The sequence below is a fragment of the Pteropus vampyrus genome, unplaced genomic scaffold (genome assembly GCF_000151845.1).
Source record: "Pteropus vampyrus isolate Shadow unplaced genomic scaffold, Pvam_2.0 Scaffold97, whole genome shotgun sequence".
NCBI classification, from domain to species: domain Eukaryota; kingdom Metazoa; phylum Chordata; class Mammalia; order Chiroptera; family Pteropodidae; genus Pteropus; species Pteropus vampyrus.
The window spans coordinates 6837276-6864062 of NW_011888878.1; the positions used below are offsets into that span (position 1 = coordinate 6837276).

The following is a 26787-nucleotide window of genomic DNA, read 5'->3' on the forward strand; positions in this document are numbered from 1 at the left end:
AAATTACTGAGTCCTTCTTATCTCTTGTTACAGCCTGGGAGTGAGACCAGCCCATTCTACATCTCTGCCTCTTCTACAGTCTTTATGTGGCTTATTCTTTTTATCCTTAGTTACAGGACTTCTGTTCAGCTAGACTTCAGGTGATTCTCAATAGTGGTTTTTCTGCAGTTTAGTTGTAATTCTGAGGTGGTCATGGGATGAGGCAAGCACAGTGTTTACCTACTCTGCCATCTTGACTGCAAGTCAAGATGCTAAATTCAACTTTTTAAAGTATTCAATGAGCATTGATAAAGTATACATCTGTGCAACTACCACCATAAGCCATCTGTTTTATACCTGTATACTATATATATTTATAGTGGTTGTGTTTGTTTCACGTTTTTGATGTATAGTTCTAGTTTTAAGACCTACATAGACTGAGTAGACATCATCTCAATTAGGATTGTGATTGTTGTACTAAATACTTTCATCATCCTCCCTAATTACCTTTGTCACTTCTTTATTTTCAATCCCTGGCTCACTCTAATCTCTGGCGGAAACTAATCTTTTCTCCATCCCTATACTTTTACCTTTTCCATAATGTCTTATACAGTAAGTATAATCATAGAGTATATGATCTGTTAAGATCGTTTTTTTTTTTTTTTTGCTCAGCATAATGCCTTTGAGATTCATCCATGGTTTTATATTTATCAATAGTTTATTCTTTTACTGCTCAGTGATTTTCTACTATATGTGTAAATCAGTTTTTACATTCATTCTACTGATGGACATGTGAGCTGTTAATTTCTAGTTTTTGGTGATTATGAATAAAGCTACTATAAACATTTAATGTACAGGTTTTTGTGTGAGCATAAGATTTAATTTTTCTAGGGCATTTTCGTAGGAGTGAGATTGCTGGCTAATATAAACACAGTGCTATATGTGTCATATAAACACGTACACACAAATAAGTATGGGTTTATCTGTGTAAAAAAAAAAAAAAACCTGCCAAACTGTTTTTCAGAATGGCTGTACTTACATTCTCACCAGCAATATGTATGTTCATGTTACTTTAGTGCTTCATACTATTAGGGTTTTGTTGTTGTTGTTGTTGTTGTTGTTGTTGTTATTGGTGTTGTTTGATGTTAACCATTTTAATAGGTGTATAATGTTATCTCATTGTATTTTTAATTTGCATTTCTCTAATGGCTAATGATGTCAAACATTTTTTCATGTGTTTATTTGCCATCTGTATATCTTCTTTGGTGAAGTATCTTTTAAAATCTTTTGTGTTTGTTTTTTTTAAATTGGGTAGTTACTTTTGAGTTTTGAGAGTTCTTTTATGATTCTGTATATAGGTCTTTTTTGGAATAAGTGATTTGCAGATATTTTTCCTAGATTAGAGCTTATCTTTTCATTTCCTGAACAGTGTCCTTTGCAGAACAAAAGTTTTTAAATTGATGAAGTTTAATTTATCAACTTTTTGTTTTATGGATTATGCTTTGGGAAATGTTTGCCGCACCAAAGCCACACAAATTTTCTCCCTTATTTACATATAAGTTTAGAGTTTATATTTCCATTTAGATTTATAACCCATTTTCAGTTAATTTTTACCTAAAGTGTGAGGTTTAGGTTATGGGTGGGTTTTTTCCACATCGATATCTTTTAGCATTTCTGTTATAGAATCTCTGTTGGCAAGGAATTATCTGAATTCTCCTTCATTGGAGAATTTCTTTATTCCTGAAGGATATTTTTGCTGGATATAGACTTCTGAGTTGTTTAGGAACAACCAGTATTCTTTTCTTTTAGTACTTAAAAGATGTTTGGATCTTCCTAGTTTTGATGAGAAATAACCAGTCGTTAGAATGTTTGTTCCCCAAGATGTAATCTAGCTGCTTTCGAGACTTTTTTTTTTACTTTAGTTTTTAGCTTTCAGTTTTATTATGATGTATCTGCGCATGAATTTCTTTGTGTTTATCTGTTTTGGAATTTGCTGAGCTTCTTGAATCTATAGTTTTATAGCTTTCATCCACAGACTTTTTTTCCTCAGATATTTTTTCTGCAGTCCTCTCCTTCTGGAATTTAAGTGACAGAAATATTAGGCTTCTTCCTATTGTCCCACGGTTCTCTGAGGTTCTGTTCCTGTTCTCTCTCTCTCTCTTTCTCTCTCCTCACCCTCCCGTTCTCTCCCTCTTCCTCTCTTGTTAAGGTAGAATGAAAGAAATTTAAAAAAACATAAAACAGGGCAATTTCCCCACTCACTGTTCTGTAGAGAACTTTGACTCCTGTTCCTAAGGCCAGAAACAAGAGTTTCTTCAGAAACCTTTCATCTTTGCACCCAGTGTATAAACCTAAGTTTCAAGTTTCAGGCTGGGTCTAGGCAAGAAGGTATCAAGGAAATTAAACAAAAAAAAAAAAAAACAGGAAACTCACCATCACTTTGGTGGTACTTAGAGTTCCTCTGTCAGTCTGCTAGCTTATTCTTCTGAGTCCTCAGCTTATCCATGCATTCCACCCGGGATTCTTAGTTGCATTCAATGGGAGAGACAGAGTGAAGTCTACTTACTCCAAAAGGCTTTTCATCAATAAGGTCATCTGAGAACAACTTAAGTGGAAGATAATTTAGAGAATCTTCAGGCAAGAATGGAACAACCAATTGGGAAAGTGAATAAACTAGATTTTTTCTCCCATTTCTTTATCTCTTACCGAAAATGTTCCTCAAACCAGCCATCTAGTACATTTTCCACATCCTGATTTTAAAATTTAGAAATTTGAAAATGATTTTTAATAAGTATAGATTTTAAAACCATTGTTTTCTTTTTAATGTTAGTTTTTGAAGTGCTAGAGATATTTTGATGTGTTATCTGGATATTTTGACCAAATGAATGTGACTTATGGATGTGATAACTGCCTTTATGAATAAAAATTATAATTAAAGAATAAATGATCATCAACTTCAGTTTTAATATAGGTGTTTCTTAAACTTCTTTTCTTTAATCAATTCTTTATTATAAGAATAACAAAACATATGATAAAATAAAACCAATTTAATTAAGGCTACATAAATCCAGCAGTATTTATTATTAAGCTTTTTCATCTTATCTATGCTGTCAGTCTTACATGCTCATTCAGGAGTCACTTCACAAACAAATGGCCAATGAAAAGGATTGCAGCCGAATAAACCATCATGCAATACCACCAAAATAGCTAAAATGAAAAACATAGTTTCAATTATTGGCAAGAATATGGGGTAACTTCTACTGCTAATAGAAGCCTTAAATTGGTAGAACCACTTTGGAAAATGATTTGGCAGTATCTGCTAAAACTAATCCTAAATGTGAAGATCCTAGGACTAGCAATTTCATCCTTTGTATATAACAAATATAAATGTATACATATGTTCACCATAAAGAAGGTACACAAGTTTTCAAAGTGGCCTTTTTATATTAGCCCAAAACTGGAAACTACCCATATGCATATCTGCTGTAGAATAGTTTAATAAATTATATATACTCACACAATGGAATACTATACAGGGGTGAGAATGAATTAAGTACAACTATTTGTAACAAAATGGATGACTCTCACAAGTGTGATGCTGAACAAAGATGTTTGTGTCTTAATCTGGGTGTTGGTTATCTGGGTGTAGTCACACTGTGAAAATTCATACAGGTAATACACTTCGGATTAGTGTATTTTCCTGTATGTGTATTATATACTTAAGTAAAAAAAAAAAGTTTACTAAATAAATTAGATCTTGATTTTTTGTGTGTTTGTTTTTTAAAGATTGACTTTTAATATATCTTTGTTACTGCCCCTTATTGAGCCTTATTAGATGGAGTAGTTTTTCAGTTGATTCTCTTGGTTATTATAGGTAGATGACCTTTTCATCAGAAAATTGGAATGAGTGTTATCTTTAGGGGAATATATTTTTTAATGCCAAAAAATACACATAATTAATTTTTTAAAGTGCCCCAAATATCTTTAAAGGTTAAAGGCCTGCTGCATACGAAGTCTAAGAGGGCCTTCTGTCTCTCTTGCCCCTTCCATGGACTCATAAACCTATGCAGTGTAACAACCCAGATAGTACTAAAGCAGATTGGTCTTTGTGTTAACTCTTTTAAGTGAGCGACCTTTCATATTATGTTTATAATAAATGTTGATGCGGATAAATACTAGTCATATAACATAATTTTGTTTGTTCCTCCCCAACCCCTTCGTTTTGTTTTAGGGTTTTTTTGTTGTTGTTTGTTTGTTTGTTTTTGTGTTTGCAGATCTTTTCACAGATGCTGCTGAGACTGAAAAAATGGCCAAAAGTTTGAAAGATTCTGAAGGAGTTTATTTTGTTCCATCTTTTAATGGATTGCAGGTATGTTTAAAAAAAATTAATGTCAATTAAGCAATTCTCTACTCATATATACACCCAAAATTATGTATTTGACACTCCCCGACCTGAAAATTTGGACACAGAACAGAACTAAGGTGAAATGTACATTCTAGGGCTGAGAAACTATGCTTTGACATAGTATGAAGTCCATGAGAGAGTAGAACAAATTCAGCTGACTTCTGCTTAGAATTCTATTCCTGTGGAAACTAAAAGTTGGCAGGTTTATCATAGAACTTTACATAAGATGTAGGATTACTTTGTCATGGCCCAAAATAGCCATTTTCCAGTGGGGGGAAATATATTAGTACTTAGGCGAAGTGTGCCATTGAGAATTCGAAAAATAATGGCAAGGAATGTATGCGCACACCAGACACACACGTTTTGCAGTTCTTTATCTATAAATTACATTAACCTTTTTAAACAATCAGAATTTCTTGTTGTGATGGATTATTGGTAACTTTGCCTAATCAAAAAGTGAACCCAGTAAAAGACTTGATTTTGTAATATTTAACTTTGTTTTTGATTGAAAGATCTATGATACTGCCTTTAATAGTAACATACTGTTACAAAGACTTTTTAGTCAAAAAACTGTTCAGGTATATTATTGTAAACAAATTTTCCATTTTTTTAAAGAAAGCTTAGTATACCATATGATTTCACTTACATGCAGAATCTAAGGAACAAAAAAACCAAACTAATCAAAAATAGACTCAGAAATATAGTGGAGAATTTGGTGATGGACAGAGGGGAGGGGTTTTAGGGGGGCTGGGAGAATGGGGTGAAGGGTTAAAGAAGTACAAATTAGTAGTTGATAGTTGGTCATGGGGATGGGGAGCACGACATAGGGAATGCAGTTAGCATTAATATGATGGCTAGGTGGAGGGCCAGGGGAAGGAGCAATTGGGGGGATCATTTTTTGAATTATATAGATATCTAACCAATGTATTGTATATTTGAAACTAATTTAAATAAATAAGAAGAGAATTGAAAAATAAGAAGTACAAACTGGTAGTTACAAAATAGTGATATAAAGTACAGCATAGGGAATATACTCAATAATACTGCATATAAATAAGTATATATGGTGTCAGGTGAGGACTAGACTTAACAGGGGAATCAGTAAATTATATAAATGTCTAACCACTGTACTATACACCTGAAACTAATATAAAATAATATTGAATGTCAACTGTAATTTAAAAATAAAAAAAGAAACAAAAAGAAAAAAAAGCTTATACCCATTCTTTTAATCCTCCTCTAAATATTTTTCCTTTCAAAAAATAAAGATTTCTCTTTCTTCTAGTCCAATCCATACTCTGGCAATCATTTACAAAAATTTGGAAGCATGGATAATAAAATTTAGAAGCTGGTGAAAAATAATTACATCAGGATGCTTTAAATCTCTAAAAATACCACATTTCCAAACTAGATTTTTAAAATGAGCATTATTTTAATACCTGTAACAATTTCCTTCTATAGACTGTATCATGAAGTTTATAAATTACATATAGAGATAGCATTGCATTTTCTTCAGGATGATGTGAAACAACTATCCGTGATAGGACAGAGAATGAAGAATATTTGTCTGATTGAGGTTTAAGAAGGAAGGTTAGATGAATAGTTATTAGCAAAGGTAAGATTTAGTTAGGTTACTATGGATTCTTCCCATTTTAAAAAGTGCTGGTGGACTTAGTAGTGACTATATGTTGACAACTCTCTGTTTCACTTCTTCATCTTCTCCACCAATTCGTACACCTGTAAAAATAATATAAAATATATAATAAAAAAGCAAAGTAATGCTAAAGCCCAAAAGATTAGAGAAAACCATCACAGATGTGGTTTTAAATTACATGTTGGTTACACTATGGCCCTGGCCTGCCATGATCACAACCAGGCAATATGTTGGGGTTGGGAGGGGTGAGGGGGGCCTGCAGACCAAATATTTCCTAATATAAAATGAAAGTCTTAACTGGTAAACGAATATTAATTCAAACAATAGTGTGTTGATACTAAACTGTTTGGAGAATGGCGGGCGGGGGGATGATCACCTATAAGCTGCCTATGTTAACAACTATAGAAAACGAGGGATAGGGGAATGGAGGGAAGGAAGACACAAGTATCTGTGATGCTGTCTTTAATTTTAGAATATTGTTATAGCCTAGATAATTGGGGCAGGATATTAAAGGCTTGTAATAGCCTCAGTTTCTCAAGGGAATCTGCTGGGAAATGGGCATTGGAGGAACTTTGAGGTGAGTGGGAATGTCTGGGACAGCTATTTTAGGAAATGGCAGAAAAGGTGGGTTGGAGCATCAGGCAGTACATGGGATGGCATCAGTCAGTGCAGCCATGTGGCTTCTCTCCAGCTGAGCTTGTGGTCTGGGGAGGGGCATACTAGAGTAGAGTATCCATGACAGGTATCAGAGATTGTTAGGATGGCAGTAGTAGGATGGACAGGACTGTGAGCCAAGTGCCAGTCTTCAGAGGATGAGGAGTCATGCTCCAATGAGGGTTTTGAGGTTTTTGAGAAACAGGCTTGCTTAAGGTATCCCTGAAGGGAGCCACTTGTTCACATGCTCCTGCAGACTGAGATTGGAAAGGAGTTGGCAATGGACCTTGCAGTTCTCAATGTTCTTTGTGATTCCTGCTTCTCTGTAGGTCTGCTTTTCTCTTCTCTTTACCAGTTTTGCTCTGTTTCCTTTTTCCTCATAACTTCTGCTTAAAACTTGTCATTATTTTCTTTATACTTTCTTCTTCACAATTTGGAAATACACACAACCTTCTTCCACTTTGTGCATCCTTTTAGTTTCATCCTTTTATTGCTGTTGGTGGACTTTTTCTCAGTGTTTCCTAGTCCACATTTCCAGGAGAGGGAATCTGATTGTACTGCCTTATTTTTTCAAGCTTCAGACAGACTTTGAGTCAGTTGTTCTCACTCCTTACAGTTGTGGTGCCAGTAGTGGGACTAGAGCATGAGACATGGCTGTTTTAGACAAGAAGGACTGTGGATTCAAGCAGTTTCATTAGAAGGGTATGTGGGCAGCAAGTAGTGTTCTGTGAATGACTGGGATGTCTGAGCAGTAGAAAGTTAGAGACAGCATGATGTTGATGTGGACCTAAGAAAACATGGAGGAAGGGAAGTGATTGCTAACAGTAGATGCATAGTAGCCTATAGGCATCATGGGAGGTTGGTACAGTGTCCTTCTGGTCCCTGTCGTGTGGAAGCCTGAGGAACCGCCTCTGAATAAATACAGCTGAAGCCATTTGCCCAGCACAATGCCAGGTTTGTTATTAGCAACCATAGAATAGGTGGAGGGAACTTCTCAAAATTGGTTAAGGGTTAGGGGAATTTATTTACAATATACGTAAGCATTCAGAAGTCAACAGTGAAAGAGTTATGAAGAAAATAAGTAGCGTGGGAAGGATTTTGGTAAGAAATAATAGTAAAATAAAAATTGTAGTGGTAGCTAACCTGTGAATTCTTATGATGTATTAGGCGCTGCCCTAAATTCTTTACATGTATTATCTCATTTACTCCTTAGTAACTCAACAAAGTAAAAGACACTCTTATCATCCCATTCTGAAGATGAGGAAATTTGAGTTTTAGAGCCATTCAATCATTTGCCCAGTCTTACACAGCTAGTGAGCAGCAGAGCTGATTTTAGGATTCAGGTGTTCTGACTCCAGAGTCCAGATTATAATCACTCTGCCATACTATTTCATGGTAGAGCGTAAAATATTATGATAACAGATATACATAGTAGGTGCCAGAGGAATGTGCTTTTAGGGTCTAGGTTGACGAGGACAAGAGGCATGTTCACATTAATCGTCCTTCGAGTCCTAGCAAATTAAACTGAGATTCCAGTGGTGACAAAAGCCTGCTGGGCAGATTATTCTGTGCCTTGGGCAGGAGTTGCTAGTTTTGCTCAGGCTGTCAAACAGGACTTTGCTGAATCCTATTCCTAATTAGGAGGCTCATTCTGTGGGATTGGCAATTATAGATTGGAGGTATGGCTAGAAGCTGTCTACCCTGGCAAGGTATCACCAGGCCCTGAAAAGAACCTTCCCAGTGTTTTCTCTACCATATCATCCCAAAGAGAGATTCACTTGGACTAACTAATGCAGGGACATTGTAACCTATCAAGATTTTTAGGTTTCTATGGAATTTAGTACCCTTCAAATTGACTTATTATTAATAGTAGATCGTGTTCATAGCCATTTGCATAAAAGTGTTTTCAGGCTATTCATACCAGAATTTTATGTGGTATATTGGAAGAAGTAATTTTTATGCCCCAAAAAATTTAAAAATAAAAACCCATAGCCTACTAGAAACTAAATGAACTGGCAGAATCTGAACTATATTTTATAGTATTATACTACCAGCTTTCCTGTATAAATCAGCTTTTGCTGAGTGAATCACCAAAAGATGCTAATGAATTTGAAAATTGTCAAGATAAATTTAGGAGGAAAATCATAGCTATAATAGAGATATGATATAATGTAGAATTTCTTCAGTTAAGTAATTAGGAAAAAAATTGTTTATTCATTTATTCAGTAAATGCATATTTATTGCTAAATGGAGTTTCAACAAACAATCACACAAATATATGATTATAAACTGTGATGCATGGTATAATGGGAAGATAGTGTTCCATGAAAACAGAATGGAGGACCTGAACTTGTTTCTGGGGTCAGAATCTTTCCCAGAGGAAGCTGAGCGAAGTTTTGGAAGGGGGATAGGATTAACTAGGAGAAGGAGTAGTAGAAAGTTTTCCAAGTGAAGAAGATGCATTTCATAACAGCACTAACAGTGTCCTCTGTCATAACCTTATGTAGGTGTGTTGGAACTGTTCTATCTGATTCCCCATGAGACTGAAGCTCTGGTGGGAGTATTTGTTTCTCATCTTTTTGTCCCAGGTTGTCTTGCATTTCTGGGGATACGAAAATTAATACAAATCTCATCTGATGAATACATACTTTCTAGCTCAAGACTTTTAAAGACAAGTGTTTGGTTGGGTCATTTCTCATATTATGCAATAAGACTATTAAACTAAGAAATAGAAGAATTTAGCTTGAATGCCTGACAACATATTGGGTATAAGTTATGATACTGCAAAACACATTGTTTATATTATCATTCTTTATCCCAAGTCTAATTTATATCCTTAAAAAGCCACTCTACATAGTAAACAACTTTAATGTAAAATCTTTATAGTTGGAGAAAGGGAGGAATACTAGAATTGCTTTTCATTTTCCTCATTTGTAAAGCTAGGCCTTTAATAATTTGTTACCTTGTGCTTCAGTCCCTTTTCTTGGTATGAACTCAAACAGAAGATCCAACTAAGTCCAATATCAGTGACTCAACCCTGCTTAAGTCCTGTTAAAAAGTTTTTGTAATATTTAACATAATTTGGGTGCTATCATTTATTTTAAAACTACTTAACTCTAATAGGCACCTTTTTTTCTAACATGGTCGTATTTTTATTCTATAGTATGTTCAAGTTTATAGATATAATTTAGAACAATACTAATATATTCTTATGATCTCTTTCTTTAGGCTCCAGTAAATGACCCCTGTGCCTGTGCCTCTTTTATGGGTTTGAAGGCTTCCACCAGTAAATACCATCTTGTACGAGCAATTTTGGAATCAATAGCTTTCAGGTACCAAAACCTGCCCTATACAGTATTGCCATTTCCTTTAATTAATTTCTGCTAAACTAGAAATTTCTCAGTTTTAACTGAGTGTTTTTACCTGTAGTTTAATTCAAACGCTATATGACATAATCTGTCCTTATTGCTAATTTCTGTGGTCTGTCATTTTTTTCATATTAAATAGCACCAGTACCAATTGAAAATTGTATTGTATATATGTATAATACATATTGAGGTACATATATACAATGGAATTTTACATATATACAATACAATTGTATATTTTTACATATATACAATACAATTGTATATGTGTAAAATTCCATTGTATATATGTATCACTTAGATTTGATATCTGAAAATTGAACGATTTTTTAAAAATATCTAATTTCTTAAGAATTAAAGATTCAAAATTTGGACTTTTAAAGGTTTTTGTGTCTTTATTCATGTGTCTTATTAAAATTAAGAATGTGGCTGTCATGAATATGGAACATTTAAATGTTTAAAATATAATTTTCTGTGATTATAAAATGATTATTTTGATATTTGATTAATTCTATTAAGTGTTATATATGGTGTGTCATCTTAATAGCTATCTATTAAATGGATGCTTGCTTTATATTTTTATACGTAGGAATGGTTATATATAATTTAGTTCTAAAATAAAAATTGCGCTATTTCATATCAAGGTGAAAAGTACAGGACCGTGAGCCTCTTCTTTATTTGAGCATGTTATCAACTTCCAGTTAGCATACTATTGTTTCTTTAATACTTTTTTAGCATATTTTATAAATACTATGTAAAATCACAATTTTTATTTTTCTAGATTGAAAAAATAGAGAATTACTATGATTTCAATTTCCTCTAAATAGTTACCTTGTTTTTTAAACTAGAAACAAACAGTTATATGAGGTGATGCAGAAGGAGATCCATATACCTATAACAAAAATCCGGTATGTAAACTGTGTTTCTAACAGATTTAATTAGAAATTGAAAGTAAATGGTAGTGGCTATTAGTATTTTCATCATTATGGTTATTCAGGATTTCAAAAATAATTTAAACCTAGCTTCTTTGCAACAAAATTCTTGATCATAGGAATGTGGAGAGGAAAGGAAAGCCAATTTCAGATTTGTGAAGAATAGAACACAACAGGGAAATTGGGAGAACTTTTTTTTTTTTTGAAAAACCAAAGCCATGTTTATTTGTTCATTTCTTGCATTTGAAGTACACCTCAAGGTGTACATTATCATTTAACATCTGTGTATTCTACTGTGTTTACCACCCAAAGTCCAGTTTCCTTCAGCTACCATATATTTGATCCTCTTTACCCACTTCACCCTCTACCTAAACCCTAGATTTAACCCCCTTTACCCCATCTACTTCGTCCCTTCTCTCCCATCCCACTACCAATCACTAGTCTATAGCCCTCTGGTAACCACTAGCCTATAGCCCATGTCCATGAGTCTGTTTGTTTGTCCTGCTCATTGTTGCTTTTAGGTTTATGTCCCACATATAAGTGATAGCATGTGATTTTCAACTTTTTCTGTCTGGCTTATTTCACTTAGCATGATTACCTCGAGGTCCATCAATGTCGCAAATGGCAGTATTTCATCTCTTTTTATGGCTGAATAATATTCCATTGTATATATGTACCACAGCTTCTTTAGCCAGTCATCTATCGTAGGACACTTTGGTTGCTTCCATGTCCTGGCCACCATGAATAATGCTGCTGTGAACATCAGTGTGCAAATATCTTTTCGGATATGGGTTTTCAAGTCTTTGGGATAAATACCCAGTAGCAGGATTGCTGGATCATATGGTAAATCAATTCTTAGTGTTTTGAGGAACCTCCACACTGTTTTCCATAGTGGCTGTACCAATTTGCAGTCCCACCAGCAGTGTATGAGGGTTCCTTTTTCTTCACATCCTCTCCAGCATTTGTTATTGTTCTGTTGATTGTAGCTATTCTAACAGGTGTGAGATGGCATCTCATTGTGGTTTTGCTTTGCATTTCTCTAATAGCTAGTGATGTTGAGCATCTTTTCATATATTTGTTGGCCATTTGTATGTCCTCTAGGGAGAAGTGTCTGTTCAGGTCCTCTGCCCATATTTTGATTGGATCATTTGTTTTTTTATTGTTGTTATTGAGTTGTATGAGTTCTTTGTATATTTTGGATATTAGGCCCTTATCGGAGGCATTGCTTGCAAATATATTTTCCCATTCGGATGGTTCTCTCTTTGCCTTGTTGATGATTTCTTTTGCTGAGCAGAAGCTTTTTAGTTTGATGTAGTCCCATTCATTTATTTTAGCTTTTACAACCCTTGCTTTTGAAGTCAAATTCATAATCCTCTTTAAATCCAAGGTTCTTGAATTTAGTTCCTATATTTTCTTCTATGCATTTTATTGTTTCAGGTCTTATATTCAGGTCCTTAATCCATTTTGAGTTAATTTTGGTATGTGGTGTAGACAACAGTCTAGTTTCATTCTTTTGCAAGTGGCTTTCCACTTTTCCCAGCACCATTTATTGAAGAGGCTTTCTTTCTCCACTGTACGTTTTTGGCTTCTTTGTAGAAAATTATTTGCCCATATAAATATGGGTTTACTTCTGGACTCTTGATTCTGTTCCACTGGTCTGTGTGTCTGTTTTGCTGCCAATATCATGCTGTTTTGATTACTGTCGCTTTGCAGTATAATTTGAAGTCAGGCAGAGTGATGCCTCCAGCCTCATTCTTTTTTCTCAGGATGACTTTGGCAATTTGGAGTCTTTTCTGCTTCCAAACAATTCTGATGATTTTTTTGTTCTGTTTCTTTAAAAAATGCCGATGGGATTTTGAGGGGGATTGCATTAAATCTGTATAATGCTTTAGGTAATAAGATTATTTAACAGTGTTGATTCTTCCAATCCAAGAACACAGGATATCTTTCCATTTCTTTGTATCTTCTTCAATTTCTTTTAATAGGGTCTTGTAGTTTTCATTATATAGGTCCTTCACTTGTTTCATTAAATTTATTCTCAGGTATTTTCTTTTTGTTGCAATTGCAAAAGGAATTATTGTTTCTACTTCTTTTTCTGACATTTCATTATTAGAGGATAGGAAAGCTATGGATTTTTGAACATTGATTTTGTATCCAGAGACTTTACTGTATTTGCTTATTGTTTCTAGTAGTGTTCTTGTGGAGTCTTTAGGGATTTCTATATAGAGAATCATGTCATCCGCAAATAGTGACAGTTTGACATCTTCATTTCCTATTTGGATGCCTTTAATATCTTTCTCTTGTCTGATTGCGATTGCTAGGACTTCCAATATATATTGAATAACAGTGGTGATAGTGGAGAGCCTTGCTTTGTTCCTGATCTTAGAGAGAAGGTTTTTAGTTTTTTAACCATTAAGTATAATGTTGGCTGAGGATTGGCCTTTATTATCCTTCTATACTAATTTTGTTAAGTGTTTTGATCATAAATAGATGCTGTATCTTGTCAAAGGCTTTTTCTGCATCTATCGATATGATCATATGATTCTTATTTTTTAATTTGTTTATGTGGTATATCACATTAATCGGTTTGGGTATGTTGCACCATCCCTGTGCCTCTGGGATAAAGCCCACTTGATCGTGGAGTATAATCTTTTTAATATGTTGCTGTATTCAGTTCGCTAGTATCTTATTGAGGATTTTTGCATCTGTGTTCATGAGAGATATTGGTCTGTAGTTTTCTTTTTTGTGTTTACTTTACCAGGTTTTGGTATCAGAGTAATATTGGCCTCATGGGGAAGTATTGCCTCCTCTTTGATTTTTTTGGAAGAGTTTGAGGAGAATAGGTATTAAATCTTCTTTGAATGTTTGGTAGAATTGACTGGTGAAGCCATCTGGTACTGGACTTTTACTTTTTGGTAGGTTTTTGATGATTATTTTCAAATTCCATACTGCTAATCAGTCTATTTAGATTTTCTAGATCTTCTTGATTCAGTCTAGAAAGGTTGTATTTTTCTAAGTACTGGTCCATTTCTTCTAGGTTATTAAATTTGGCGTTATATTCTTTTTCATAGTATTCTTGTATGATCCTTTGTATTTCTTCAATATTAGTCATAATTTCCTCTCTTTCATCTCTGATTGTTTATTCGTGTCCTTTCTCTTTTTTCTTTAGTGAGTCTCGCCAGAGGTTTGTCAATTTTATTAACCTTCTCAAAGAACCAGGTTTTTGTTTTATTTATTTTTCCTAGTGTTTTTTGTTTGTTTGTTTTCAATTTCATTTATTTCAGCTCTAATTATGACGATTTCTTTACTTCTGCTAACTCTAGGCCTCATTTGTTCTTCCTTTTCTAGTTTTTTAAGATGAAACATTAGGTTGTTTATTTTGGCTCATTCTTGCTTTTGGAGATAGGCCTGTAATGATATGAACTTTCCTCTTATGACTGCTTTTGCCATGCCCCAAAAGTTTTGATATGTTGTACTATCATTATCATTTGTTTCTATGTATCTCTTGATCTCTCTTTTTATTTCTTCTCTGACACAGTTATTCTTCAGTAGCATGTTGTTATTCTCCATGTATTTGTGGTTTTTTCTGATTTCTTTTTGAAGTTGATCTCTAGTTTCAAATCATTATGATCAGAGAATATATGGTATGATTTCAACCATCTTATATTTGTTGAGGCTATCTCTGTGCCTCAGTATGTGGTCAATCCTTGAAAATGTTTTGTATGCACTAGAGAAGGATGTATAAGCAGCTGTTTGGGGATGGAAGGCTCTGTAAATGTCAATTATGTCCAGTTGGTCTAATGTGTCTTTTAAGGATGTTATTTCCTTATTGATTTTCTGTTTGGATAATCTGTCCATAACCAACAGTGGAATATTTAGGTTTCGTACTATGATAGTGTTTTGGTCTGTTTCTCCCTTTAGTTCTGTTATTAATTGGTTTACATATTTTGAGGCTCCCGAATTGGGAGCATAGATATTAATAAGTGTTAGGTGTTCTTGGTGCATGATTCCCTTTATCATTATGAAGTGTCTCTCAATATCTTTCTTTACTTTTTTTATTTTGAAGTCTATTTTGTCTGATATTAGTACTGCTACTCCTGCTTTTCTCTGAATGCCATTGCTTGAAATATCATTTTCTACCCTTTCTTTTCTCTGAATGCCATTGCTTGAAATATCATTTTCTATCCTTTCACTTTGTGTCTATATTTGTCTTTGGAGCTGGAGGCACATATGGTTGGGTTTTGTTTTTTGATCCAGTCTTCAACTCTGTACCTTTTTATTGGTGAGTTCAGTCTATTTACATTTACGATGATTATTAAAATATAAGATTTTCCTATAACCATTTACATTTTGCTTTCTGGTTGCTCGGTGTTTCCATTGCTTTCTTGTCCTTGTGCTTTTGTTTTCTTTATTTTGGTTGGCTTTTGTGGGTTTTTTCTCTGATCCTTCTTGTTTTATGTTATATACAACTGTTTTGAATCTTTGGCATTTGGTTACCATTATGACTATGTAAAAGATAGTTATATATATACAGTCATCCATTTTCTTCTGCGCGTGCCTTATTTCCACCTCCATGTCACTGTTATCTCAATTTGTTCCTGTGTGTGCTGAACGTTCATTACTATCTTGTTATAACAATTCTCTTCTTATTATTTAAGCTTATAATGCCCTGTTCTTAGTAAGGGTTGCACTGTTCAGCTTCTATTTGCCCAATAGTCACTTTACTCCTAATTATGTTTTTTTTTTTTTGTCATTTTGTTTTAGGTAAACTCAACTCTTTCAGTATTTCCTGTAATGCAGGCCTCGTAGTGGAGAATTCCCTCAATTTTTGTATGTCTGGAAAAGGTCTTAATTTCTTCTTCATATCTAAAGGAAAGCTTAGTTGGATACATTATTCTAGGCTGGTAGTTCCTTTCACTTAATAGTTTAAATATTTGATTCCATTCCTTTCTGGCTTTTAAGGTTTATGCTGAGAAGTCTGAGGATAATCTAAGGGGTTTACCTTTATATATTACCGTTTTTTTCTTTCTGGCTGCCTTGAGAATTCTGTCTTTGTTGTTGATTTTTGATAATTTTAATGCAATGTATCTTGGTGAAGGCCTTTTTGGGTTGAGATAATTGGATGTTCTGTTGACTTCTTGAATTCCAAGCTCCAGCTCATTCCTTAGCTTTGGGAAATTCTCGTCAACTATTTGTCTGAAAATGCTTTCTAATCCCTATTCCTTTTCCTCACCTTCGATAATGCCCATTATCTTATGTTATCTTTCTTGATGGTATCAGCTAGTTCTTGTATTTCTCTTTCATTATTTTTCATTCTTCGGTTTTTCACTTCTTCCTTCTAATTTATTTCTAGATTTCTGTCTTTGATATCACTGATCCTTTCCTGCATTTGGTTGTCTCTATTTCCCAAGCTTGCTATTTCATTTTTCAGCTTTTGCTGTGTGTTCTTCATCTCTAGAAGTTCTACTTGGTTCTTTTTTGAGGGTTTCAATCTCCTCACTCTCTTCATCTAGTTGTTTTTTCAATTCCTGAAATTGTTGATTTGAGTTGTTTTGGATCTCATTGAGTTTTTTCAGAAGTACCATCCTGAATTCTCTATCATTTAAGTCACATATTTCTATGTCTGTAAGCTTATTTTCTGGAGATTTTTGTCACTCTTTCTGAGATGCCATGTCACCTTGGTCGTTCATGGTGTTTAATGGACTATTTCTCCGCCTGGACATTATTGGAAGTGTATTTTACTGTTTTTCCAGAAAGAAGATTTATTATATAAAGGACTCTCTTTAGCCTGCTACAAAGAAGGCGCTTTTCTTTTGGTTTCCAGTAGGTGGCATCTAAGCCTCTTCGATCCCTACTTTATATAAAGTCTTAATAACACTTTTTAAATATCCTTGTAGATCTTTAATCACGCTCGCTACCCTCAGTTTCAGTCCCTGTCAGTGTCAGTGACAGTTTCGGCATTGTTTGCTCAGAATCCCCTAGGGTTCCTCAGTGATCGGTCTTGGAGAGTATGGGGATAGTAGGGGGTCGGGGGCTGTGGCTCAGCCTTGGTTTTGCAATCATGGCCAGCAAAAATCAACTGTTGTTCCTCTGCGGTCCTGTCCCACTTCTCTGCTTTCTTCCCTGATGATTGAGCCCTGCAGCTTTCCCAGGCAGGACTGTTCGGGGAACTCGCTGCTCCTTTTCTCCTCTGCTCCACCTGCAGGGAGCTCCAGCGGCTGGGAGAGACAGCTTCTTTATTACTCCTGGTCCACTGCCCAACACCCAGGGTTCTGTCTCATGGTAGCTCTTATGCTCAAATCCCATGCTCAGAAGTGCTGGTGTGCAGTTTGAGTGTTTTTTGTTGAATTTTAGATGTTCAGCTTATTGTTGTTTCAAGGGGAGGGATCTGGGACGTCTCTCACTCCGCCATGTTTCCAAAGATCTCTTCCTTTTCGCCTTCCATCTTCAGGGCTATTGCTGGGTGCTCCCTCTGTCTAAAATGCTCGCCAAGTAATAACCACATTGCTGGCTCCTTGTCATTCAAGTCTCAGCTCCAGTGCTGATTTGAAGTTGGTGCCACCTCCAATTTGGGAGAACTTTAACACCCATGTATATATTATAAAAATCTTTAAAATCTCTTTTTTTTTTTGGTTGTGTGGCTATCTTTTTGGCATATAAGTTTTAAATTTTCTTGGCTACAACATCCAAATGAATTTTTATGTTGGCTTAAAATTTACTTGGCCTATTTTGAACTAGTCCCAGGACAAACAGGGCAGGTGAGGAAACTGGTGACAGGAATAAGGAAAAATGTTTCAAGATTACCTAGTAAGGTCCTCTATCTTTAGGTCAATGCTAAGTGATGTAATTTTGGAATTAAATAGTTCAACTTAAAACATAAAATCAAGGATCTAAAGAAAACATGTGGTCCTTTTAAAAAGATTCAATAATGTTTTTATGCTTTTGTTATAGTAATTTATCTCAAATATCTTTCTCTCCACAGAGCAGATGGAGGAGTTTGTAAGAATAGTTTCATCATGCAGATGACTTCAGACCTGATTAATGAGAATATAGACAGACCTGTCCACCGTGATATGTCCTGCGTAGGGGCAGCTTCTCTAGCTGGTCTTGCTGTTGGTATGTGTGGATTTTATAAAAATGAGAGCTATCTTGCAAACTACTTCTTACAGATAGCATTTCTCCTTCCAAAATGCAAAATTATAGAGAGGGTTTGGAAAACCTTGGTGTCCATTAAGCTCTTTACATGTATGCACATTACTCACAAAATATTTCAGTGTTCTCCTTTGTAGGTGGGTCTTATTGCACCTCTTCCATCTTTACTTCACTTCTTCAATCAGAAGTATGAGATGGGGACAATTAGTTCTCAACCGCTTTGGTCTTTAGGAAGGCAGGGTCTCTGGGTAAACTTTCTGAGTAGATAGGCTTGTCTTTGGCAATAGAAACAACTCCATTCTTTTATTTATTAAACATTTCCTGAGTACCCTGCTATATGACAGTCTCTGCTGGGAATAAAAAGTTTAAAAGACAATCCCTGCTATGGGAATCTCAGGAGCAGTCAGACAAGTCAACAGATTATTAAACAGTGATAGTCTTAAGCAAATGGTGTAGGCTTCCCAGAGGAGGCAACATAAAGCTCAGTTTTGAAGGGGTTAGCAGACAGCCAGGTGAGGAGAGGATAAAAGGTGAGTTGTCCAACAAAGAAAGGAGCTCCTGCAAAGACATCGGCCCATTGCCATAAGCGCTTATATGATGAGAGCAAGAAGGAAGGCTAGACAGGTATATAGATGTCCAGTTGTGGTTAATTCCTCATAAAGAGGAGCTTGCACTTGATTGTCAAGGCACTGGAGAGCCACTGAAGAATTTTAAGCATGGGGGGTGGGGAGGTGCAGACATGGACAAATCTGCATTTGAACAGATCATTTTGGCAATTAGTGAAAGGATTAATTGGGAGGGATAAAGAATAGAAGTGTGGAGACCAATTAGGGGGCCCTAGAGGAAGCAAGGTGATGCCTTGGGAGTATTTTAATAGGGAAAGGAAGAGTGTTTATGCAAAACAGGATATTTTATAGTTAAACATTTTAGGCTAATACTTAGCATACTAGAGTTACAAATCCAAAAAGTATGAACTCTTGGTTGTTCAACTTCATTCTACTAAAAATCTGTTAAATTTGAGTGAAATTAATAGTCACTTTCTTTTGTTCATTGATTAATGTTTGATTAATTCAAAATGAAGAAAATAACTTTCCTTAATCATTCCCATTTACAAATTTAAATTTCTTTGTATATTTCAACCCTTAACAATTTAATATAGTTGATTTTAGAAATAATATCACATGCCTAACTGAGCAAGCTTAGACCTGTAACAAGGAAATCCTTCTCCAGCACATGAACAACTCTTGCAAACTGATAAATTATGCTTATAATTATAGTAAATCAAATTCTCAAAAAAAATCTAGTATTATTTATAAGGATAATCAAATTCTTCTACACTTTTTATCTCATAAGACCACATATGTCAAATTCTCTTGAACATTTAAAATGCTCTAAATAACAAGTGCATGCAGATTATTCATACGCATAGCATAGTGGCTTGAGTTTTATCTGCATCATTATATCTGTATTAATTTCATACCTTTTCAATGCAAAGACACTTCACTAACTAGAGGGAAACAATTTTTCCTACTCAGAAAAGCTGAGATTTCTGGTTGGATTGCTTCTCCTTCAGAAATTTGAAGTCTGAAGGCTATTCTCTGTATTTTCAGAATTCCTCAGAAACTGGGTCTAATCAATACATATTTAATAAAATTACTTTAAAAAATATATATGCTCTAGTGTAAATAAATTCTGGAAATAAGGATTTTAAGAACATATTTATTTTTATGACTAGATTTATCTAACTGTACTATACTAAATAAAATTGTTTTTAGTCTTTGTAAACTAATTAATATCTTTAAATATAGAATCTAAAATGTGACTTTGTAAATAGAGAGAGTGCGACCTGACAGGAAATTATAGAAGAAAGAATGTTATGTTTCAGCTTTATTCATAAGAGAAAATGTACTTTACGAAGACTTGTCAACTATGTTAGTACTTCAGAGTAGGTGAGATGTACCAGTTTATTAACAAGACACTTCTGTTATTACAGACTATTTATGATAATAGTTATTGATGTGTTTTCTTGCTGCATATTATTATAAATCACATAATCTTTATTTATTAAATTTATTGGAGTAACATTGGTTAATAAAATCATATAGGCTTCAAGTGTACAGTCTAATAATACATCATATGTATATTACATTGTGTGCTCACCACCCAAAGTTAAATTACCTTCTGTCACCGTATATTTGACCCCCTTTAACATGATCCTCTTTATGAAGAACAATATATTCCAGAACTCCAGTATTTCCTCTATTATAAGTAACTTGTATGAATTTAAGTAACTTATATGAAATGCAATACTTTGAAAAAGAAACTATTTATAATACTAATTTCCAACTTTGAATTTTATGCATACCCTAGGGAGTTGCCTCTTACCTCAAGATACGTGACAAAAATCTTTATTTATCTTTATATTTTTAATTATATGAAAATATACTATTCTCTTTTTTTTTATTAATAGCAAGTCATGAAATTAAATGATGACAGAGTATGGTTGTTCTAGAAATGATTTTGTACCCTATCAAACTGATAGTTAGAAACCAAAAGATTTTAAAATCCTGGTGCATTTATTCTTATGGATAGTCAATCTAACAAAATTCAAAGCAACAAAATGTTTTGGATTCTGTTTTAAAATAATAATTGTTTACCTTTGCACCATTTCATATAGGTTTGTGGGTAAAATTTATAGACTCGTTTGCTTTAAAATTTGAGAATAATTTTTTCATCTGTAGGGTTTTGGACTGACAAGGAGGAACTAAAGAAACTGAGGCAAAGTGAAATGGTTTTCAAGCCACAGAAGAAATGGCAAGAATATGAAATCAGTATGGAAAACTGGATCAAAGCAGTGAAACGCTCCATGAATTGGTATAACAAGACATAACACTAAATAGAATGGCTGAAACCATAGGTGGCTGGTTGATGTGCTACGCAGATGAGACAAAGCTCAGGGATACCATTACGACGATGGCTAAAAGAAGATTTAAAATGAAGTATGCAACTTGAGAGAAAAAGCATTTCTTTTTTGAAACAAGCAAAATTTTAAAACTTTCATTTTTTAACTCAAACCTTAGTAACATTTTAAGGCAGCAATACCTCGAAACTTGTATCGTCTGTTTTATATCAAATTACAAAGGACATTAGCCATTTGCAACTATATTTTGACAGTTATGGGTCTTCCTTTTTTTTATATACTGGGTCAGTGATACATATGAACATAATTGTGTACTATCCAAAACAATAGTTCTGGGTCAAGCACCATTCACATTTTGTTCCAAAATTATGTGAAAAGTATTCCTTTAATTATTTAAAACTAAGTGGTCCATTTGAAATACATATAGCTGAAAAGAAAGATTAACTGAGGAAATGTGGAAATTTGAAACATTAATATTTTGTATTTAAAGCCACAGTTGTTCAATGTTGTATCCAAATATAAGCTTAATGTCCCTCTCAGATAGGCTTGTTAGTCACTTCTTTCCTTTATTGGGCTTAAAGACACTGCCTTAATTTTCCTTGTTTAACCCAAATCTGAGCATTATTTATATATTGAAAAATACTAAAATAACCCTTAGTTAATGAAACTAAAAAGGAATAAGAAAATACTATATTTTCCTTCTCAGATATGGAAATTTCCTTCTCAAAAATGGAAATTTCTTTTCCATTTCATTCAACAACTTCTGGCTAAAGTATAACATCCCGTTTTTTACAAAATGTAGGTAGTAAATATAAATCTTGCCTTTCTTCTGTTCTTATCTTTGTTAGTTGTTGAGATGCTTGCATAAATGTCATTTGTTTTTATTAAGTGCCTAATTGACAGAGCTTAATCTGAAGAATGTGTCCTAATTTACCAGTGATTTAAGAATTGCCTTCATTGGGGTATTTTACTTTTCTGGGTATCTTTTTAATTTTTGTCCAATCTAGTCATCTCTATGAGAGATAGCTGACAGAGATGAGAGGAGAGTATTAATGAATGCCCTAGGGCCACTGAGCCAGAGACCCACTACTGAGAGGAGCACAGACAGTCCACATTCTCAAACTTTCTTATTAGAAATGATGTAGAGGATGAGTAGCTTCAGGCCAGGTGTGAAATTGCCTTAAAGCAGTTGACCACCTTCCAACCTGTTCTCATGTTATTTGCCCCGCCTTATATTTGGGCTAGGTTCCCTTTAGATTGGCTGCAATAATGAATTTTCTTCAGCTCTTGGTCAGGTTTTATCACATAAATTCCTACTATTATAGAGCTAGCCGTTAAATAATAATGTAATTAAAGAAGTGATTGTTATAGAGAATTTTGTTGTTGTCGGTTTATGTCTGTTTCAGAAGCAAATTTGATAGAATTAGGGATCGAATTGCGTTTGTACCAATTCCATTTTACTGAACTTTGTCTTCTTAAAAGGATTAATTTTTTGATGGAGTCATTATAGAAAATATATGGTATCATTAACTCCATTATTTTTTAATTTTTCAATTATAGTTGATGTTCAATATTATATTAGTTTCAGGTGTACATCATTGTAGTTAGACACTTACATAATTTACAAAGTGATCCCCTGAAAAGTATATACCCACTTGGCACCATATTTACATTAACTTCATTAATTAAGATTTGGAAATATTTTTGTTTGAAATGTTTTGTTTACTGTAATAAGTCAGATCCTATTATTTAGATAATGCTTTATTCTTCTTTTCATTCTTTGTGTTTGTGTTTCTTTATATCCTTTTTACAAAGTTTAATGGCCAATGAAAGGCTTTTTTACCAAAATTGTATGAAAGCTGCTTTGTTGTTTTACTATTTCTTACAGAGTCTACTTCTCAGTAGTATGACTTCATAGGATATAATTCTGTCTTTTTGTATTAAGATATATTGAATTGTAATATTATTAATACCTAAAAGTTTGTCGGTTCATCACTTTTCCATGTTTTTCTTCCTCATCATAAAACTACAAAATAAAAGATTTTAGATCTTTTAGATAATGTGGGAAAATAACTTTGAATATCTCTTATTGGAATTGAGCATCTCCTCAAAAAGTAGTAGCTAATTTTTTCTTTCATTAGTTTAATATTTGAGGCCATTTTTAGTGACACAGTTTAGTAAATCTTTTGTCAGATTTGACCTAAATCAAAAATGTGACCACATTTGCTTTTGTGGTTGTAGAAATAGTTGATGATCAAAATCAGTTAAGCAAAAAAATTGTCTCATCCATCTTTCAAATTCATTTTTCATTTGTATGCTAATATTTGAAATTAAAAAGAATTCTGTACTAATATTTTTCATCATGTTTTATTTTCCCATTATGGATCTATCAGGTATGTTTAGGTAGTCTGTAGCTATCTTATCAAGGAGGAGAGTGTTCCTGTACAGTCCTTCTTAAAGTGGTACCAATTGCTGTTATACTATAGACTTACTGTTTTTTTTTTTTTTAGATCCAACCATGACATGGTTTCTCAACCTCACTTTTATTGACATTTTGGAACAAATAATTCATTGTTTTAGGGTGCTATTCTGTGCATTATAGGAAATTTAGCAGCATCCCCGATTGCTACCTGTTAGCTACCAATAGTATCCTGAGTTGTGATGGTCAAAAATGTCTCCAGACATTGCCACATGTCCCCTGGGGACAAAATCACCATGTCCCCACCCAGTGGAGAACCACTGATATAGACTGTTAGAAGAAAAGTGAAGACTCAGTGAATGTAGAGTATCTATCATACTCATTTTCTTTCTGCCTCATTTTTCCTTAGGAAATAGTTATCAAAAGAGGCAGTAGTAAATTAAAATAAATAGGTTTTCTACTTTCCTGATTAATGAGGTAAAAAAAAAAATCTCATTATAATCATCTTCGGCTGTTTTTAGCTACCTGTTCTCATCACCATGCCTGCATCCTCTGTGATCTTATTGAGTGAGTTCATGACTTCAGTATAAGATCGATGTAGTCTGCAGATCATCTTTGATTTGATCTGCCTTTTGCTTCCTTTTTATTTCTGAACAAAGCAGATGACCAGTTTCTTTTATCTGCCTCTGTTCAAGCCTCTACCAAACTGGACATTTTGTGAAAACAGAAACCATGTCTGCTTCTACAGAACTTAACTCTGTGCCTTCATTTGTGGAATGAATTTTTACATTATGTTTACAACTACAACTTTTTTTGCATACATTTTACCCTTGTTGATAGAGAGCAGCTTATATTTGTTGCAAGTAAAATTTTTTCTGGATTAAATAGGACCACTTTAATTATGAGAGCTAGAATCTTAAAACTGTTAATTTTAAAGTTCTTTATATATTTATATATTTACATGTGTGTTTGTGTAGAGATACACACTCATAAATAGACATAGTTATATTAACGTTCTCAGGTAAAATCGAAGTCTTTCTATTCACAGGTTTTTTTGTATTTAAATGTAGATGACTAAAAGATTGAATCTTCAGAAAGTCCGACACTCTGGCTTGTTAGAGGGAAGAAACTTAAGAAATAGCCCCTTCTGCATGAGACTTATACTGGGGACAAGTCTTTAATTAAAAGTAATCTAACCCAGGAGTTTGGTAAGAATTTTAAAATTCTTTGAGAGGAGACTTGGCTGGACCCTGGGCTCTTCAACTTTAAGTGATTCTAGAGTAATCCCAAACATAGCCCTAGAAGGCCTGAATCTACCCCCAAAGGATTCTGAATCCCTTTGAGAAATTTAGACCATGTTTCTGAATTAGAATTAAAAGTCCAAAACACATCCTAGACCTATCTGGTTTTAGAATCATCTTTCATTACAAAGCCAGGTCATCTGGTTCAAATCAGTTAAAATGAGTAAATCCAAAGCCATCAAATAGGTGGTCCAGAATCACATTTTTTTTAAGGTTTTGAAGCCTCAGGGCCATAAATATTTTGGCACCAGCATTTATTATTAGTCGCTGGCTATATTGTCACCATATTCCCATGGAGACCTTGAACCTAGAGGAATAAAGGAATGATCTTGGGAGTGGGAACAATAGAGGCAGGAAACTACAGAACAAGAATTTCTGAAATTATTATTTTATTTCTGCTGTCTTTCTCCCTTTACTACAAATTTGGCTTATTAAAATAAAATGGTTACATTTGTACAGATATCTATATTATTTAGGAAATGAACATATGAAGATTCCAATTTAAATTTGCCATATCATTATAAGAAACTGCCAAACTTTTCTAGAGCAGCTATAAAACTTTACCTTCCCACCAGCAATGTATGAGTGATCATTTCTTCACATCCTCGCCAATATTCGACATGTAAACATAACCCTAAAATTAATCCTAATCTTGAACCTAACCCCAAATATCACTCTACACCTAATATTAACCTGAACTTCAAACCTATTTGTATCTTTAAATTTAACATAGCCCTAAACCTAAACCTAACCCTTACCCTAACTAACTTAAACTTAACCCAAACTGTAACCCTAAACTGAAATTTAAAGCTAACCCTAACCCTGACCCAAACTCTGATTCTAACCCTAACCATAAAATTCTAAACATAACGTTAACCTATTTAACAATACCCCTACCACAAACCCCTAACCCTAAATCCTAACCATAACTTTAACCTTAAATCTAAACCTAACCAATTATTTAACCTAACCCTAAATCTAACCCTAAACTTAAGCCAAATCCTAACTCTAACACTAAACCCAAACCTAACCCTAATACTAAAACTGACCCTAATCCTAACTAAAATCCTAACCACAAACCTAACTCTAACCGTAACATAATCCAAAACATAACTTTAACGCCAACACTAATCCTAACACCAAACCCTAACCCTAAATCTGAACCTTAACCTTAACTTTAACCCTAAGCCTAACTATAATCTTTACCCTGATCTTAAACCTAAACCTAATTCTAACCCTAAACCAAAAGCATCCCTAACCCTAACCCCAACCTTAACCCTAACCCTAACCTTTACATAAACCTAAACCTAAATCTACTTCTATCCCTAACATTAAATTTAACCCTAATTCTAACCCCAACAATGCACCTAAACCTATACTTAAACTTAATGCTAACCGAAACCCTCACCATAGCACTACCTCAAGCCCCAAACCAAACCCTAAACTTAAACCTAGCTTTAACCATGAACCTAACCCTAACCTTTACCTAGCCCTAAATTTAACCTAAAATTTAACCACAACCCTAATCTTAACCAAAACCCTAAACCTGGTCTTAACCTAAACTTAAATATAACACTAACATTAACCTTACCCCTAATACTAACCATTACTCTAACTTTAATCAAAACCTAATCCTAAATCTAAACCAAACATTAAACTTAACCCTAAATTTAAACCTAAACCTAACACTAACTTAACCCTATCTTTAACTCTAAATCTAACCCTAAACCTAATCTTAACCCTAAACCTAACCCCAATTTTAATTCTAACCCTAAACATAACCTTAACATGCCCTAAAACTAGACCTAACCCAAAGGCTAAGCTTAACCCTAACATTAACCCTAACCCTAACATAATACATCTAACTCTAAACTAACCCTAGTCTTAACCTTGAGCCTAAACATAACTCTAAATTACCCTAACCTAAAACCTAAACCAAACCCCAAACCTAACCCTAACCTGAAACTTAAACTTAAACCTTAAACCTAAACCTAAATCAAATC

General features: G+C 34.1%; 1 protein-coding gene across 2 annotated transcripts in view; it reads left to right on the forward strand.

The window, feature by feature from the left end:
- The window catches only part of GK5 (glycerol kinase 5 (putative)), a 68112-nt gene extending 44993 nt beyond the window's left edge, over positions 1–23119 (forward strand). For both annotated transcript variants that reach the window (XM_011364456.2, XM_011364457.2), the window contains 5 exons: positions 4254–4348; positions 9921–10024; positions 10909–10968; positions 17975–18108; positions 20886–23119. In XM_011364456.2, the coding sequence (XP_011362758.1) occupies positions 4254–4348; positions 9921–10024; positions 10909–10968; positions 17975–18108; positions 20886–21034 (542 nt within the window). In that variant the 3' untranslated portion in view covers positions 21035–23119. The remainder of the gene's footprint in view (positions 1–4253; positions 4349–9920; positions 10025–10908; positions 10969–17974; positions 18109–20885) is intronic.
- The last annotated feature ends 3668 nt before the right edge of the window (positions 23120–26787 follow it).